Genomic DNA, 18,048 nt, shown 5'->3' with positions numbered 1-18,048 from the left:
AGACCTTGGAGTCTCATTGAGGGCCGGGCCGGGGACATCGTGGGGCGCTGAGGGCGGACGGGGCCTAGGGGGTCAATGTGTGAGGTGAATGCAGGGCTGCTGTCACGGGATCCGGCGGGACGGGAGCTGGGGACGCTCGGGGCTGAGGCTGCTGGGTTTGAAATACATGGAAGGTGGTGTGTTGTGTAACAGAGGGCTGGCGGAGGCAGGCGGGTTCGGAAAACTGAGCGTAGGGACTGTCAGAAAACTGCTTCGACAAATTCCCAGAGGAGGGGTTTGTAAATAGGTGCTGGAGTGGGTGGGCAGCAATCCTAGCACTGCAAATCCAGCAGCTGCTGATGCTGGGAGAGGATGAGAGGAGTCTGTCGGAGATGCTGTCCTAGAGTAGCATTGGCTGTTGCCGCTGTTGGAGAGAGAATATTGGGCAAAGTGGACTGGTGACCTGGCTCATTTCTTGATATGCTTCAAAAGAAAGAGGAGTTATGTTGGGTTCTGGCTATGCATGAGGTTTTATCCTTACCTGTAAAGCAATGTTTGAACTGCTGGCATGAAGCTGTTTGGAATAGTAGGTGAAATTAATTTTAGTAACATTGCAAGGAATATAGGGCTAATTAGTCTTTAGAAAAGTCTGAATGTTCTGGAAGAAAAGAATGACCCAAAAAAATGACATCAGTTGCTAAGGAGATTTTCTGCTGCATTAAAGTAGAAGAAAGTTGATAAATGATGTTAATCAGTGACAAATTTTTAAAAGTAGTAAGTAGTTATTTGCAAAAAAGATCAAGCATAATCTGGAGGAAGTCTGTAAGAGCCCAAACAATCCTGTATGATAGGATTGTGTAAGTGTGAGCTTTCCTTGGCAGGAAAACATGTTTTTTCTTTATAAGGGAGTGTTTTCACCTTTTTGGGGAAAAGATGTAGAAATGTTAAGTGGAAATAATACAACTCAATGACACTTTTAACATTAAAAATATAGGTTTTTGATTGTCCATAGAACTCTGGCGTCCTTCACTTGTGTGTATTTTACATGGTCCCTCCTGCCTTCAGTCCTTCTGGAGGAGAATATTTACTGTTCAAGTTTTCACTGCTATCTTATAGAGCCTGCAATGAGATAGGTGAGGAGTTGCTACTGAGATCGCTAAAAAGTATGACTTACTGAAGGGGATTTATACTAAGTCTAATGGAATATTGTAAGAGAGTAACCTTATACAGTGGTCTGTAATACATTATTTTAATTTAAGTATTGAATTCTGTCATCTTCTGTTAAAGTTTTTGTTATTTACTACATATTATTTTCAGGCTGGCAGCATTTGTTTTGTTTGAGTATGTTTGTGTTGTTTTGAACACTGGAATCTTTTTCAGAGATCATGAAAACACAGCTTCCAGCTTGCTGCAGGATCACTATCTTGATTCATCTTGGAGAATGGATAACAGTCTAGTAAGTATTTTTTTAAATTAATGGTACTTCTAGCAAGATTGTCAGAACTTCTGTTCTCTCTGTTCTCTTCCCTATGCATATGCTTTTTTAGGTTTTTAATTGGTGCTTTTTGCTTGCTTTTAGAAGCTATTATATTGATTCTTGATAGTCAAGTAACAGTGTGACAAAATTAAAATACTAAAACATATTTGTATGGTTTGCAGCCATGGACGTTGGACAACAGCATTAGTGAGGAAAACAGGGCCGTCATTGAGAAGATGTTGCTGGAAGAAGAGTATCCTTTTGCTGATTTGCTTGTATGTTTTTCTGTAGATCGAGAGATAACTTCCTGTTTCCAAAGGAACTGGATAAATCTTTTGTTCTTAAGGTGACTGAAGCACTGTCATTTTGTAGGTAGATTGCAGAAGTCAGGGAGGACCCCTGGATTAATCATCTAGCTGCCTGCAGCTTCCTCTGGTGCTTCTCATTGTTCAGAAAATGACTCTAATAGCTTGTCAGATTTAAGCTGACGCTGGCACCAAAAATAGTGATATTCATCCCCACTTCAGCTGCTTATTCATTGTGCTGATGCAGCCATTTGTGTAGTTTCATAGTGAACCTGAGCAAGCAGCTGATCTTGCTAAAAATAGCTAGTTCTTTTTGCTGAATGTTCTTAGCTTGGACTGGTTTACAGTCTGATTTTGTCTGGCTTCATTCATACTTCTGCCAGCATGCAAGATGAAAACAGGAAGGAACAGCATCTGCTTTTTTTTTTTTTTTTAAGGCAGTGTTGGCTTAAATAGTCTTAGCATTAGTAGTAGTGCGGTAGTAATCACGGGCTAGTTTATTTTCATGTTCTTCTTGTAACTGAGTGTAATAAAATACAGTAATAGAGGAACAAGAACATAAAGGAATTAAAGTTTTCTTAATAGAATGAATTATTGAGGGTTAATTTGAAAATAGATAAGGTATAAGTATGATGAAAATTTATTCAAAAAAGAAAAATGTTGTAGAAACAGGATACCTAGTTTGCAGCGAGTAAAGTGAGCATGCGGGTTCGGAAGTCAGGTGTCACTTCCTTGTGCATTAAACTAATAGGAGTGTGTGAAATTGTGTATTTCAGTTTTGAAAGCAGTGCAGTGTGTGCTTCTACAGCTGAATAATTATGAAGGAGTAAAATGTATGCGATTATTAGAATTCTTATATGTACAAATATCTCTGATACTTCGAAAACTTAATAACTTTCAGATATTATTTATCTAATAAATCACTTTCTGAAAAAATATGGCTCAATCAAAAGGAAGTGGAGAAAAGATCTGTGAAAAGGTAAGCTGTGTTCTGGAAAAGTTCTCAGATGAGAAGAAATGAAAAGTCCTTCCAAAATAAGGTTATTTGCTGAGGTATGCAACAAAATCACAATTATTAATTGTCACTTTCACTTTGTTTTTTATTTGCAGCCCACATAAGAAAACTGGAAAAGTCATGTACGTACATTTTTACAATTAAGTTGCATTTTTAAATGTGGCATCTGATTTTTTTTTTTTTAAGTTGCTGGACACTTTGTAACAAAAAAAAAAATTACGGTTCCTTAGTTCCTTTTGCTTGAGTGTACAAAATTATTTCAGAGACCTTTCAACGTAAAGAAATACTGTTGTGGGGAATAATAGGCCTGGTTTCTGGAGCACAGTGGTCCTTCTGAAAAAACCCTTGTTAATGCTGGTTGGCTTTCTTGCCTGAACTCTTCTGTTTGCTGCTTCTATATATTTCTGTACTGTTGGGTACTGGTTAATGTTGTGTTGTCTTGAATCTCCCTGTGTGATGGAGAAGCTGACATGATTCTTGGTATTTTATTTATCAGCCACATTCATGTTTGAAACAATACCTCGAGTTTTACAGAAGATGGGGAATAGTCCTCCTGTCAGAAGTTGCCTTCAGTTACTGGAGTTTGAGAATAGATATTTTTAAGAAAGCACTAACTTCTGTTTCCTGTTTTCCTAGGGTGCGATCACCTACAAAACCAGCTAGCTACTCATTAAAGTGGACATTGGAAGAAAAAGAACTGTTTGAACAAGGACTGGTAAGTTTGTTTATATATGTAATATTTTGAATTTAAGTCATTAGTTTATCTTGAATAACAAAATAATAATATAAAGAAGCATATATTTCTTTGCTTCTGCTTTTGAATTTCTAATGTGTTAAAAATAATTGCCGTCTACTGGGAGTGTAATGATAAGTCAGATTTATATTGATGAATCCCCCAAAATGGCTTTGTTTACCAGATTTTTTTTCCTGTGAGGCTGATTACAATTTGAGATCACAAAATATCTGAAGTATACAGCTTTATGAATTGTACAATCCTAATGCTGTAGTTAACCACGGGAAGTATAATGTGTGCTTAAGGCAAATCAGCTGAAAAAGTGAAATCCTTTAACTACCGGTGTAAGGTCTTCAGAGATCACGTGGTTGTACAGTGTGGAATGCAATAGGGTTTACTTTGCCAAGTACAAATTCATTTCAGGAGGATTCCTTGGGTTAGTAGGCAGCTTAATTTACTGTGTGCCTGAACTGGGTGAAGAAGTTCCTCTATTTAAGAAGAATAGCAATAACTTACTGTTGGATGCAGTTTTCTTCTTGATAGGATACAAGTAGCGAGGTTCTTTACCGTAGGTTTACTTTGCTGTTTATGAATTTGTAATTAATAATTGAGTTTTAAACTCTTTAGGCGAATAAAGTGCAATGCTGGAATGTTAGTGTTTGAGTAACTTAAATGTGCTTTGTTGTACTAGGGGAAATTTGGCCGCCGGTGGACGAAAATTGCCAAGTTGATTGGAAGTCGTACTGTTCTACAAGTAAAGAGCTATGCTCGGCAGTATTTTAAGAACAAGGTAAAGAGAGTATCTGTGTAGTTAGCAAAAAGGCTGTTTGACAAATATGATGTACGTACGGCTTGATTTTAATCTGTCTTTTCAGGGTACTGCTTTTAACGTACATACTCTGTTTATTCCCATATTCAGAAAAGTGGAGTATGCTTATTTGCAGATTTAAATATGAAGTCAGACCTGATCTCAAATTCCTAGAGTGACTTCAGTATTTTTATCACTGGTATACCTAAACAGTAAATGTAGTTTAATTGTAGTCTCATATACTGATGGTTGTTGGTCTGAAAATACTTGTTTTCAACTTTACAGCTATTTAATGCTGTGTCAAAGTCAATTGCAATGGATTAAAATGTATTAAAAGGGTGAACACTTCAGAGTGTCTGCTGTTCAAGTAAAATAGTTCTGACTATTTGGGATGCAGAGGGGATTGTTTTGTTTTTCCCTCCTAAAAGTATTTTATATCTTCCTAAGGCAAAACATGGTGACTCTGAAAAAGAAGAGCAAAGTCAGTGCGGCGGCAGCAGTCTTCCCACTGAAGATGGGATACGGGCAGAGGCATGGTCATCTGGAAGCTTGAGAGGCCGTGCAGACCCCAATCTGAATGCAGTGAAAATTGAAAAGCTGTCAGATGATGAAGAAGTAGACATAACTGACGACATGGATGAACTACTTTCTCCTACCTTCCAGCAAGAAACTGGAAAATCTGAATTATCTGTTATTTCAGAAGGTCCAGCTGAAGAAACAAAAGGAATGGAACACGTTCTTTCATCTGTTGGACACTGTTCTGTGGTTTCTTTACCTAAAGAAGATCCTCAACATACCAAGCAAGATACAGTGGATGCATTAGTATTTCCAGATGTTGCAGCAACATGTTCTCAGCACCTGAATGGTGATAAATCTCTGAACTTAGATTACCAGCAGTACAATAATTTTATTGAGAAAGCTGAACAAAGCAGACTAGGAACATCTCATGGTACTGGAGAAGTAACTGATCAGGAGCTTAATGAGGAACAGAGAGACCTGGCTGATAATGGGTTGCTTTTTCCTTCTCCCTGCCAAGTGGATGAAGATCATCAAGAAGAAGCAGAGGAGCTTAAGGCACCTGATCAAGAGGTGGAGGTTGACAGAAGCATCATTCTGGAAGAAGAAAAGCAAGCTATTCCTGAATTTTTTGAAGGGCGCCAGGCTAAAACACCAGAACGTTATTTGAAAATTCGGAATTATATTTTGGATCAATGGTAAGACGCATTAATTTCATTTACTGAAATAAGTGATTAAGATCACTCATGTCCTGCTTTGTTGTAGTTAAAACACTACTTAGTACCAGTAGCTTACTTCTGAAAAATGAATTTTATGGTTGCATTATTAAGATTGCCATGGAACAGCGCTCATTAATGCTTTTTTTGCATCTTCCCAATTTTTTTTCTGGCATTCTGGGAGCTAAGCAATGAAATTACTTTGAAGCATTATGAAAATGAGTGGCCTATATCAGAACAATCTGCATCCATTTTGGTTGTTATCTTCCATTTTTTTGGTCATCCTATATGTCAGAATGCATATATGGTTTTAATACATGGTTCCTCAAAATAACTGATCAAATTAATTTCAAAATGAGGTCTGTAGCATGGTCGTGCTGCCTTTACAAAAGGGCAGCTAGAAGAAATAGTCTGTACCAGAGCAAATGATGTTGACCAAAAGAATACTTAAGAATCAATTTGGAGTGCGCTTGTACACTTGAATGTTTTATATTCCATCTCCAAATAATTAGTTTAAGGAACCTTAGTGATTTGTGGTAGCAGGCTCAAAATACAGTTTGTTTTCTTAACTGTTTTGGTTTGTGTGCCTGTTACTTAGCTTGCTTTTAAGTCTAAGGAATTACTGAGTTTAACTCTGTTCTCATTCAGTTGTCTTGTGTATTGACAGCTTATTCTAGTTGCAGAGAAACTCTAAAATTCCGTACCAGGGAAGTGTTGAACTGAAACAATTCAGTGTCAGCTTAAAAGCAAGTAGTACGTGTGCAGAGAGTGAAAACAGGTTTATTTATTACACCAAGGAAGCCTATGATTATCTGAGCTATTTAGACTAATCAAATGCAGATGTTCTTATATAAGCTCAACAGTATCGTAGTACTTCTTAGTAATTCATTGCTTCCTGGCACCAGTCATGTTGAAGAGTTTGTTTTAATGCATGGAACATAAGTTTCACTCTGCATAAGTAAGAATGTGTATGAATAACCCTAAAATAAATTGCATGTGTTTTGTGAAATTATATTTTTGCTGTGATTGCCCTGTGTAGCGGTGTGTAGTGTGTGCATCATAGAGGGAAAAAAAACCACTTCAGTGGCTCATCTTAAGTCATACAATTCCTGAATGTGTATGAATAACCCTAAAATAAATTGCATGTGTTTTGTGAAATTATATTTTTGCTGTGATTGCCCTGTGTAGCGGTGTGTAGTGTGTGCATCATAGAGGGAAAAAAACCACTTAAGTGGCTCATCTTAAGTCACACAATTCCTTCCTCCCCATGATTTGTTTTACAGAATCACTGAATGGTTTGGGTTGGAAAAGACCTTAAAGATCAAGTTCCACCCCCCTTCCCTCTGCAGGGACACCTCCCACTAGCCCAGGTTGCTCAAAGCCTCATCCAGCCTGGCCTTGAACCCCTCCAGAGATGGGGCATCCACAGCTTCTCTGGGCAACCTGGGCCACTGCCTCACTACCACACACAGGAAAACATTTCTTCCTAATATCTCATCTCAGTCTCCCCTCTTTCAGCTTAAAAACATTACTCCTGATCCTTTCACTCCACCCCCTGATCAAGAGTCCCTCCCCGTCTCTCCCATAGACCCTCTTTCAGCACTGGAAGGCTTTTGATGCAGCCCAGGATCCAATTGGCTTTACTGTTTGACACGTGCTATACTTTATTTTAGGGAGAGATGTAAACCCAAATACCTGAATAAGACTTCAGTACGTCCAGGCCTCAAGAACTGCGGTGATGTTAACTGCATCGGACGGATCCACACATACTTGGAATTAATAGGAGCGATTAACTTTGGCTGTGGTAAAGATGTTTTTACTGGAATCAGTTTGGAACTTAAATTCTAATTAGTACATGCTGAACACATCTATTGTTGACTCTCAGCTTTTTTGTATTAAAATGTGTGTTTGCATGTGAAGGGTAAACATTAAGGTTACTAGATGTGTCTCCAAAAGACAAGTTGTAAGTTCACTTCATTGGAGTGTGGATGACTGCACTTAACTGGAATCAAGCATCCATGTGGGTAATCTTCCAACGTCTCTGTACTCTTAGTGTCTTAGTTGTTGTTACACTTAAATTCTGCAGAAGATAATTTTTCTTTGGTCTGTGTTTAGCACAGTCGTGTTCTAACCTACTGGCTGCAGCCTATTTTGGTTTTATTGTTGCAGGACTGCTTAATGCTGGGGTATGCTGCTCACACAGAAGGATGCACGCTAATCCTTACTGTGAGGGGCCTTCTGAGCAGATTGTCTCTCGTGATCTTTGAAAATCTAGAGGAGTTTGCAACCTGCTTACAGGATTATGGATTTTTGGCTTTGCACAAAAAAACCTTTTTTCCCACTCTCACCCCCGTTATGTTTACTGCACACCAACTGGTGGGGTAGATTTTTTTACTTTGTGCTTTTCTGTGTGTTCTGTGCTGGGTTTTTGTCCAGATAACCTGCTGCATCTGAAATTCTGCCTTCTATCCATGTAAGACAGAATTCAAGTTATTGTTTCTTTTCCCATACTTGAATTATAACTATTTCCTAAATAAAAGCCAATGTCTTCATTCTCAGGTCTAGTTGTTACAAGATTCAAATGTTAAATTAGGTGACATGTTAGAAGTATATATACACCTATAACTTAATGTTGGTTTAGAGTCTCTGGATTGAGTTTGGTCCAACACTGAATGGCAGTCACCTAGGAGAGGAGCAATGACCTGCAGATACATTTTGTCTGAAATAAATTAACAAGAAGGAAAGAGGCTTTCCTGCCTTAAAGATGCTGTGGTAGTGGGAGAGGGCTATATCATCAGTCAGTAATAAGGCCATTGAGATGTCTTTTCACTGAGGGTTTTTCTGTTATTGCTTTTTCTTAATGGCATTTGTTGTTACTGCTCATCTGTTTCATTCTTGGCTCCATACCAGAAATAAGTGGTTTCATACTTTACTGAAGCACAGTGTATCTCTGTATCCTTTAGAACAGGCTGTCTATAACCGACCCCAGCCAGCTGATAAAACACGCTCCAAAGAAGGCAAAGACACAGTGGAAGCATACCAACTTGCTCAGCGCTTGCAGTCCATGGTACGTTTTGATGAGGGAGGTGGGGCAGCAAAAAACATTCAGCATGGAGAAGGTCTTTCCAATTTTCTTTTTCATACTAGGGCATCTCAGGAAATTTCTTCACTCATTCAGTTTGTAGTTTCATTAGAATGCCCAGTAATTCCAGTGTCAGTCTAAGCATGAGTTCTGCTGTCTGACAGGTGTCTGTCCTAACTTCTGATACCTTACATGTTTGATTTCTGTACATGTACTTAACTATGATTGTGTTTCAGTCTTTTCCCTGCAGCCGTAACCCTGTCCTCCCCATAATTTATGAGCCTGTATTAGCCAGAAAATAGCGGAGTGTGTTGGTAGTGTGTGATAAAGTCACTTGAATTTTAACTGTTATACATACTAGGTATATGATATGACTTGCTGAGAGCCTTATGCACACAATTAGCAGTAACTCATTTATAACTACATGAATTACCAAGGCTTGCCAGATTTAGTTTTCATATTCACATTTAATATAGCATTTTTTTAAGTACTTCATAGCAAAACAAATCAGTTGATGAGAGGAAAACCAAATCAATCCCACTAAAAAAATTTTTTTTAAAAATTGAAATATAAAGAACTGTAACATACACTAGATGTAAACATACTGGTTTTGTAGCTTTTTGTATTGTCTGAGGTGGTGTTCAGAGGTGGATAATAATGCACTGTTGCTGTCAGGGATGTTGATGATCCATGGAGCATCAGCCAGGTGTTATGCTTTACAGCCTTAAAAACTGAAAACTTCACTGATGATATTTCGTGACAGACTGTGAACTACTTAATTCTGCAGAACTCCAGGGTGTTCGTTCTTTTTGGAACTATGTTATAGCGTTATTAACATTCATGTGGCGGTAATTTTTTGGACAGTGTGGCTGATTAAATGAAGTAGGAGTTTTCTCAGGAGTGTGATCCTTGCCTCACGTTGATTTGTTTGTTGCAGCGTACAAGAAGACGGCGAGTGCGAGACCCTTGGGGAAACTGGTGTGATGCAAAGGATTTGGAAGGACAGACATTTGAGGTAACCCTTCTGTGGTTTAACCTTTCCTTACAGAATTAATTCTTTCTAATTGCTAGCAGGTGGTGTTGCATCAAATATCCAAGGGAAATGGTTGTGTAACAGGTACTTAACCTCTCTTCGGGGAAGCAATAATTTGAAAATAATGTAGCAGCTGTTACGTTTTTATGCTGTTGATAAATACAACTGTACTTTGGTGTTTACAAAGGTGCTCATGTTGTGAGCATGTTTGGCTCCACACTGTTTTATGCCTCTAAAGCTCTTTGCCTTATCTTGTCAGAGATTTCATGACCCTTTGTTTTCAGTTAACTACATTACTAAAGCTAACGGTAGGGCATAGGAGGATAAGATTAATTTTTTTTTTTTCAGTCCTATATGGTTTTTTTGTGCTTATAATGCAGGTAATGTGAGTTCCTAATATGAGTTCTGCTACTAGCAATAGCCCCAGAAATACTGTGGTTTATGAAATGCTTAGAAAAATTCGTAGAAGTTTAAATATTTTATAGAAGACTTGGAAAGAAAATAGCCACTTGTCCATTCCTAAGATTTCAAATTATACAAAAAGCGAAGAATGGTAAATATCCTATTTTTCTTGTACAGAAATTTAAATTTGCAACCTGCAGTAATAAGTACCTATAACAATTACTTCCATAATGTTATAATGCCATACCTATTTTTGAGTAACTGTGGTTAATAATTCTGACACTTTCTGCAAAATACATATTTATATGGAAATAAAGTTTGAAAACACTCATCCCTGAAGAGGGGTCATGATATATTCTGGCCTCAAATTGTAATGGCAGATTTTCTCCTTGGTTATCACACCGACATTTATGCATGGTTTGTGGTATGGGCTGTGGCTTTACTGAAGTTGATTGACTTGGGGAATGTAAGAACTCCCTCATCATTCTTTTTGTGGACTGAATCTCTGATTGTCATTACTTTCACACTGTTTGATTCTGCTATGGCTGTTGCCCTCTATTTTCGTTATTCCTGTAACACACACACATAAATTGATAGTATATCCAGAGGGCACTGATGGTAAGAATTTATTCTGGGCTGGTTTTGAAATCACTGCTGAAAGAGCACTTAAGACATTAAGACAGATTTTGGTTTTTTTATGTGTTTTTAGCATCTGTCTGCTGAAGAATTAGCAAGAAGAAGAGAGGAAGAAAAACTGAAACCTCCAAAATCTTCTAAAGGTTCAAGACAAACAAAAAGGTATTTGATGTACATCATGTTCAAATGTAGAACTTCTAGAAATGAAACAAATGTCTTGGGTAGTGTCTGGCTGGAAGGCTGCACGTGATTATACTACAACCTGAAATGACACGTATGCATTTCAGATGTTTCATATTGAAATTCACGAGTGTGGGTAGTGAAGTTTCTGTATTTGGTGGAAGTCATCCTAGTGTGGGATGAGACAATCCAGTAAACAAGGTTATTCCTCCTCTGCCAAGGAGACAGTGGGAAAATTGAAAAGTTTCCTGACTGTCCTACATCTTTAGAGAAATTTTCTTTCGTTTTATAGTTCCTTTGATCCCTTTCAGCTGATACCGTGCTGTTTATTCACTGAGGAAAAACAGGTATGTACCTATGAGTGAGTAATCAAGAATGCTTCATTACTTCTGTTACTTCTCTTATGCTCATTATTGCGTTTATCATTTCAGGAACCTTTTCAGGTGAAAGTGTCTTCCGAAGCACTTTTAATAATGGATTTGGTGAGGATTAAGTTTTATCTTTCAAAAAGCTATGATGTATATTTTTGGTTTTTTGGTTTGGGGTGTTTTTTTTCCTTTAATGGGCAACATAAGAAGATTGAGAAATACAGTACTTGCATTATCTTCTTTCGATGCAGTCCTAGAAGTGAGAATCTAGTATTAAATAAAGCCCCTAAAGGTGAATGCTTTTTTTATGTTGTGCTTAGGTTTTGTAGAAGGTAAACGGTTCTACACTAATAATAGCATTGCTACTCTCCATCTTACGCTAAATATTGTTTGCTTACAGCTACTTTCTAAAACTTTTCATTTTGAAATCTTATGGGTTCATTTTCCACTAGTCTGGGAATTAATTTTGTGTTTATAAAGCAATGTGTGTTTTTTAGATAACAACAGGTTGTACCAAAATTCGTGCAGTTGTGCAGCACTGCACAGCATTGCACAGGCTTCAGTTTTCGAAGCTAACATTGCTTCACGTATGGAAGTGTTATACAAATGCACTATATACATGAAGGTATATAATAAGCAAAGAAACTTTTCTGTTTTTTTTTAATTTGAGACACTGTGTGTTTGAGACTCTTTAGCTATCCTAAGTTTTCCTTCTAAAGGGCATTGAGAAGTTACTGACTTGTGGCTGTGAGGCCAATGTGTTCTGTCATGTGCAGATCAAAAGTGGAAGAACTCGTACAACTTGGACTTTAATAATTGCTTAATCTCATTTTAGCACTCCCATGTGTCTATGGCAGAAGTAATAGGGCTGCTGGGTGGAAGATACTCTGAAGCTGATAAAATTGTAGAGGTAAGTGTTTGTCTTTTTAAATGTCTGTAAAATATTAAAATTTTCATGATAATTATACGTAATTTGAATAGATGTAAATCTTATTTCTGAAGGGGAACTACTTCATTATATTGAAGTTGAAGTTCATTACTGTAGTTGTGAAATGTTCAAGTTATGCTCATGTTCAAGTGTTGGCCTGTCAACTCTGTCATGAGGAAAGTCTGGTGTATGACTCTCAAAATTCTTTAGATTTTATTGAACTGATGGAGATTTCTTGCATTTATCCATCTGGAGACTTTTTTCACAGGTCTGTGCAGCAGAGCCGTGCAATAGTCTCAGTACAGGACTGCAGTGCGAGATGGATCCAGTATCTCAAACACAGGCCTCGGAGACGCTGTCTGCCCGAGGATACAGTGTTATTGGATGGTACCATTCCCACCCGGCCTTTGACCCCAACCCCTCCATACGAGATATTGACACTCAGGCTAAATACCAGGTACTTGCTGGTCTGTACATTAAAAATAAATAAACAGCAAAGAAAAAACCCCAACAGCCCTAAAGCCTTCCTGACATTTACAATGTTAACACACATTATTGCATTTTAAAATGAGTTCGTTCATAAATTGACATCAATTCTGTTTAGTTTTTTTTTTAATTTCAGAATCCTGTTGTGAAAATGGTTGTATTTGTTGTACATGGGTTTTTTTGTGTGTTTTTGGTTTTCTAGAGTTATTTCTCCAGGGGTGGTGCCATGTTCATTGGAATGATTATAAGTCCTTACAACCGCAATAATCCTCTTCCATATTCTCAGATTACTTGTCTAGTAATTAGCGATGAGATCAGTTCTGATGGTTCCTACCGTAAGTACCAATATTTTATCCATTGTGTTAATTTTTCTTTTCCTTTTGGATACTAAAGGGAAAAATGTCTATTCTTGAACTTGAGACATAGGTATTTATATATTTGTGTTAGTAACTTGTGCAGTACAAACCCAAGAATTTCACTTAGAGTAATCCTGCAAGTCGTCCCTGCTGTCATGACAAGAACACAGAAGTATAAATAGACAAAGATTGTTTTTCTGTATTAGTATTTCCCACAATCTGGGAAAGAAATTAAAGGGTTGGGACAAGAGTCCCTGTTATTTACGTACAGTATCCATATGAATAGCTGAGAAGCTGCTTCATGTGTATTATACTTTGCTGCGTTACAAAATTCAGAAGAGATCCTCTCATCGAGGGGATGGAAGTATAAAAGCAAAGAATTGGCTGCTACAGTGGCCAAAAATCCTTATTTGAGTAACTTAGCATTCAGAAGGTCAAAGGATGAAACTTGCCAGCTGTCCCGGAAAACAGAAGATAGGAACGATGAAATGCTGTGCTGGCATGAATCCCAACCTAAGAGAACAAATTCTTCATTAAAAACGTCATTGGCATTTCATGAAAATAGGATGTTTTCCTTTCTTGAATAGTTAAGAACCTGTCGTATAAAATTTATGGTATTTCAAGTGATGATCAGATCTTCTGCTCATTCTGTTACATTAATTTGAGGAAAATTCCCAGGATAACAGTATGTGGTTATGGTAGCTGCCTCTTCTCTCTCTCCTCCTCCCTCCCCCTGTTTAAGGCTTGATTTTTGCATCCCAACTCCAAGGTTTCCAGTTTTCTTGGCAAGGCAACAGCAGAGGCCATGTGAGCAAACAGTTCCCCCTCTGTTTTTTCCTGTGGAAGTAAGCAAGGGAGACCATCTGTCTGGAGACTTGCTTCATAGTCCTAGGGGAAGTGAAGCGGTGGCCACATCTGTGCGATAATTCCTGTTTACTATACTGATAGTCCCGTGATCTTATCCTTGTTTCCCATGCATCCCACCCTTGTGGAGTTCAAATACTTAAAACTTTATCTGCCCTTAGAAGTAGACATGGTTCTGCTCACATACATTTTCTGTCTGACAGGACTTTAATTTCTCTCCTGAAATAAAATTTTTACAAAATGGTATCTCCTCTAGCTCTTTGGAGAAGTTCTGCTGTGGCTGTAGCACTAGAGTACTGTGCAAATGAACAAAAATCAGTATTTCACAGGAGCCATAAATATTTCTATAGATTAATTCTTACTCTTGGAAATGCATTCTGCACTGAACAGTTTTCATATTTGAGATGTGTTCATCTCAATCATTGTATTTATAGCTTGCTTTTCACTTAGCCTGAGGTCTAGTTGGAAAGCATGCGTGTCATCTCATTAAATTCTTATGACCTTGGAAAGGCTTTTTTTTTGTTTTTTTTCTTTTTTTTTGACTTACTGAAATTTGCAGTCTCTTTCTTACTGACTTTTGGTAACTGAATATTCTGCAAGTATTTTTCTGGTGTTCCTTTAGAATACTTTCTAAATTCCTTTGCCCCCACCTGCAATAAATTAGAAGAATTTCTTCCTTTAGGAGCAAAATTCCTCTGAAATCTAGAACAATTGTCAGATGCTTCATCAGCCAGTTCATACATGAAAAAAAACCAAACCTTTGTTATTCATTTAATAACCACATAGATCTTAGAGAGACTACAAAAGTGATGCTAAGTTATAAAAAAGCTATTAATTTCATTTTGTTGTAGATTTCTATGTGCTTCTTTATGGCATGCGGAATTGTCGAGGGCAGGGAGGAGAACAGGTTTGCTCCCAGCTCCCACCAAAATTAAATTCGGAATCCAAAATACGTCATACTTTTATTTGAACCTCCTTAACATTGGCAAGTAACAGGAGTGCAGGCTTCTGCAGTTAGTAAGAAATTATGAACAGTTATGGGGAAGGAAGGGATTGCACCTCAGACTGAAAAAGTTGAGTGTACTGGAAACACTGAATAATCCATGTTCAATTGATTACAGGCCTGCCCTACAAATTTGAAGTACAGCAGATGTTGGAGGAACCTCAGTGGGAATTAATATTTGAAAAAACGAGATGGATAATTGAAAAATACAGATTCTGTCATAGGTATGTGTCTACTTCTATTGTAAAGAATAGCCAGTGTAGAATTTTTGCATGTTTATTGATGTTTCAATGTGTGTCTGCATTCTACAGCACTGTTCTTTGCTTTTCTTTCAACAGCAGTGTCCCCATGGATAAAATTTTTCATAGAGATTCTGACCTGACTTGTTTGCAGAAAGTAAGTTTTCTTATTTTAGCTTTTTAAATTTTAAATATTCTTTTAAATACAAATAAGTTTCATATCATCGGAAGTCACCTGAAGTTACATTTTTACAAATCAGAGATGTAAACTAATCACAAGAAATTACTTGTGTAGTGCAGTTTATTTACTTACAAACAATGCAAACAAAGCTGTTCACTTGGGAGGGTTTGGGACAACAGTTATGTGCAAATACCAAGTTTTAACCTCAGTTTGGAGAAGAATGAATGGCAAATTAATAATGTCTCTTCTCAGCTTTCAGTGTCGAGCACTGCATGTGTTTTGAGAGAGGATTTGGACTTCCTAGTCCTCTGTCTGATCAGTCCAGTAGTGCTGTGCCATGTTTGTCATGCATAAGCGCAAACTTTAATTTTTCAGTCAGTGTAGTCATTGCTATGAAGTTCTGAATAGCTACAGCTGGAACATTACTTGCCCAAACAAGACAGAGGATCTGCCCAAAGCAAAATACACAAACAGAAAACACGTGTGCAATAATTACCTACATGTATTGTGGTTTTTTTCCTCTCAATGTGACTTTGCTTATAAATGGCTTAAATCTAAAATTGAGTTGGTAGAATACTCTTGAATTTAGCTGCTGTGTAATTGGTTTTAAATCACCCATGTGTTCCTGTGTGATTGCTCCTTTCTAGAATTTACATTGTCCAGTTGAACACTTTCTGTAGTGTTAATCCCAAATAAATAAGTAAAAATGCCTTGGGAATACTTACCAGCTAGTAGGGGAAAAAATAAACTCGGGGAAAAATTACAGTTCTAAAAAATTCTCCTTTTCTTTGGACTAGCTTTTGGAGTGCATGAGGAAGACTTTGGGCAAAGTAAGAAACTGCTTCGTTGCTGAAGAGTTCTTGACTCAGATAGAAAACTTATTCCTTTCCACGTACAAGAGTGAGAAAAAGAGTAATGCTGAAGAAAACGAGAATGAGTGTTCAAATGAATAGCCAATGTGATGGCTTTGACAAAACAAAATATGGGATTTTCTTTTAATTTTCTTCTCCTCCCCATTCTGTCAAGTCTTTCAGAATTATTACCTGTAACTCTTACAGAATCCAGTGTCATCTTATTGTTACGGTTTAAACATACTTTGAAAAACTCCCAATGTATGTGACCTGACTACCAGAGGAATGCTTAATACTAATATTTTGTATAAAAAAATGAGTGCAACAGAATTAATTGATAGACCAGCAGCCTGCCCTTTGGGAAGAAGGACAACCTGGCAAGAATACTCTGCTTCAGTCTGCAAGGAGAGTTTGTTCTCTCTGAGTTTGGGAATCTTCTCTTATTTTTTTATCTACAGGCACACATCTAACTCTGAATGAATGTGTTCCTTAATGCTTTAGAGATTGTAAGTTTGAATGAATTCACAAAAGAGAAACTTATGACTTAAATGAAAATTTTGTAGCTCGCTAATTCCAGACTTTCCTGGTATCCAGTCTGAAGTCTAGGACAGTTGTGATTTCATACGTCTTCTGATATTTTTTTTTCTTTTCCCCATTGATCCCTATGGTCAAGTACCTTCTTGGCATGTTCTTTGCCGTTTCGTTTCTATATTGGGGAGGAAAAGCTGGCAAGTTTTCATGACTTCTCAGTAGTAGTTGTGCTTGTTTCCAGTGGAAATGGTAACTCCTGGCTTATTACAGGTTGCGGTCTTTCTGATCTTCCATTTTACGGGGAGATATGTTGTTCTGCCAGATCATTGTGATTTGTCCACTTCTAATTGCCACTGTTTCCTGTGGAAACAAGAGCTTGATTGATGGCAAACTTAGTGCAACAAGCAGAAAAGTATTTGTCATCTTAAAGAAAAAAGAACACCAGCTTTTATATTCAGAGTCTTCTCTATAATGCGCGGTTCAGTAAGAAAACATACTGGTTTGTATCAGTTCTTCACTTATAGCTTCATACAAGTATACATTCAGATAAATTCGTTATAAATTGATCTTGATTGAGAAGTTTCTTGATTGCAACGTGGAAATGTTTCATGAGCTATATCACTGTGAATCTTGATAGAAAAAAACGTGCTTTAAATTTTGCTTTCTAAATCATGAGGAAACTTGACTTGTACACAGTTACTGCTACTTACACAGATTTATCTTGGGCAAAGTTTTTCTCAGAGAGGTCTAAAAACTATTTGAAAACATGAAGTAAGCAAGACCTTCAGTTTTTATCTAGAGGGGTCACAATGAACCCAATTCTTATTTAAAAAAAAATGTGTGTATATATCTAGTTCTGCATAACATAAATGTAATTTTAAGATTTATATATGTTTACATTTTTAACATCAGCTTTTCATTTGTATAAAGAGTTTGAAAAGCTTTAAAATTGTAGAGTTGCATCCCAAGGAGGGAACTCCTTTACAGGAAGTTAAAACTATTTTATTATCATGCCTCATGGAATGTTCCTCCCTTTCTGTTAGTACGTGAAAGGTGCAGAACCTGATCGTATTGACAGCGTGAGCCCTTGTTACTCAGTGATTCTCCCAATGCCGATTCAAGAGCTGTGGACTTAAAAATATCGGTAAATGTTCTTTGCTCTCTTCTGTGTTCAGATCTGCTGGTACGCAGCTTTAGATCCCACTACTACGTGTATTTTACAAACTTGGTGTATCCGTCTATAGAAGGCATGTTGACTCCATCTGCATATATTCTAAAAAGTCATCTTTAGGACTTCCTAATTAAAAATATTGCATGGCTTCCTGTATTTCTAGTTCAAACCACACTCTTGGTGAGAAA

General features: G+C 37.3%; 1 protein-coding gene across 1 annotated transcript; it reads left to right on the top strand.

Moving 5' to 3' along the window:
• Positions 1-75: 75 nt before the first annotated feature.
• MYSM1 (Myb-like, SWIRM and MPN domains 1) lies at positions 76-16,260 on the top strand. Its single transcript, XM_010078934.1, has 20 exons — positions 76-155; positions 1,360-1,435; positions 1,639-1,709; positions 2,663-2,740; positions 2,872-2,898; positions 3,413-3,491; positions 4,201-4,299; positions 4,765-5,531; positions 7,223-7,353; positions 8,513-8,616; positions 9,569-9,646; positions 10,776-10,864; positions 11,175-11,229; positions 11,314-11,364; positions 12,086-12,160; positions 12,447-12,635; positions 12,867-12,999; positions 15,006-15,111; positions 15,226-15,283; positions 16,105-16,260. Exons 1-20 carry the CDS (start codon positions 76-78, stop codon positions 16,258-16,260), a joined length of 2,502 nt encoding a protein of 833 aa, XP_010077236.1.
• Positions 16,261-18,048: the final 1,788 nt, after the last annotated feature.

The sequence above is a fragment of the Pterocles gutturalis genome, unplaced genomic scaffold, assembly GCF_000699245.1.
Source record: "Pterocles gutturalis isolate BGI_N339 unplaced genomic scaffold, ASM69924v1 scaffold24048, whole genome shotgun sequence".
Classification (NCBI taxonomy): domain Eukaryota; kingdom Metazoa; phylum Chordata; class Aves; order Pterocliformes; family Pteroclidae; genus Pterocles; species Pterocles gutturalis.
Note: the sequence above shows the minus strand (reverse complement) of the source record. Positions and strands in the feature narration are given on the sequence as shown.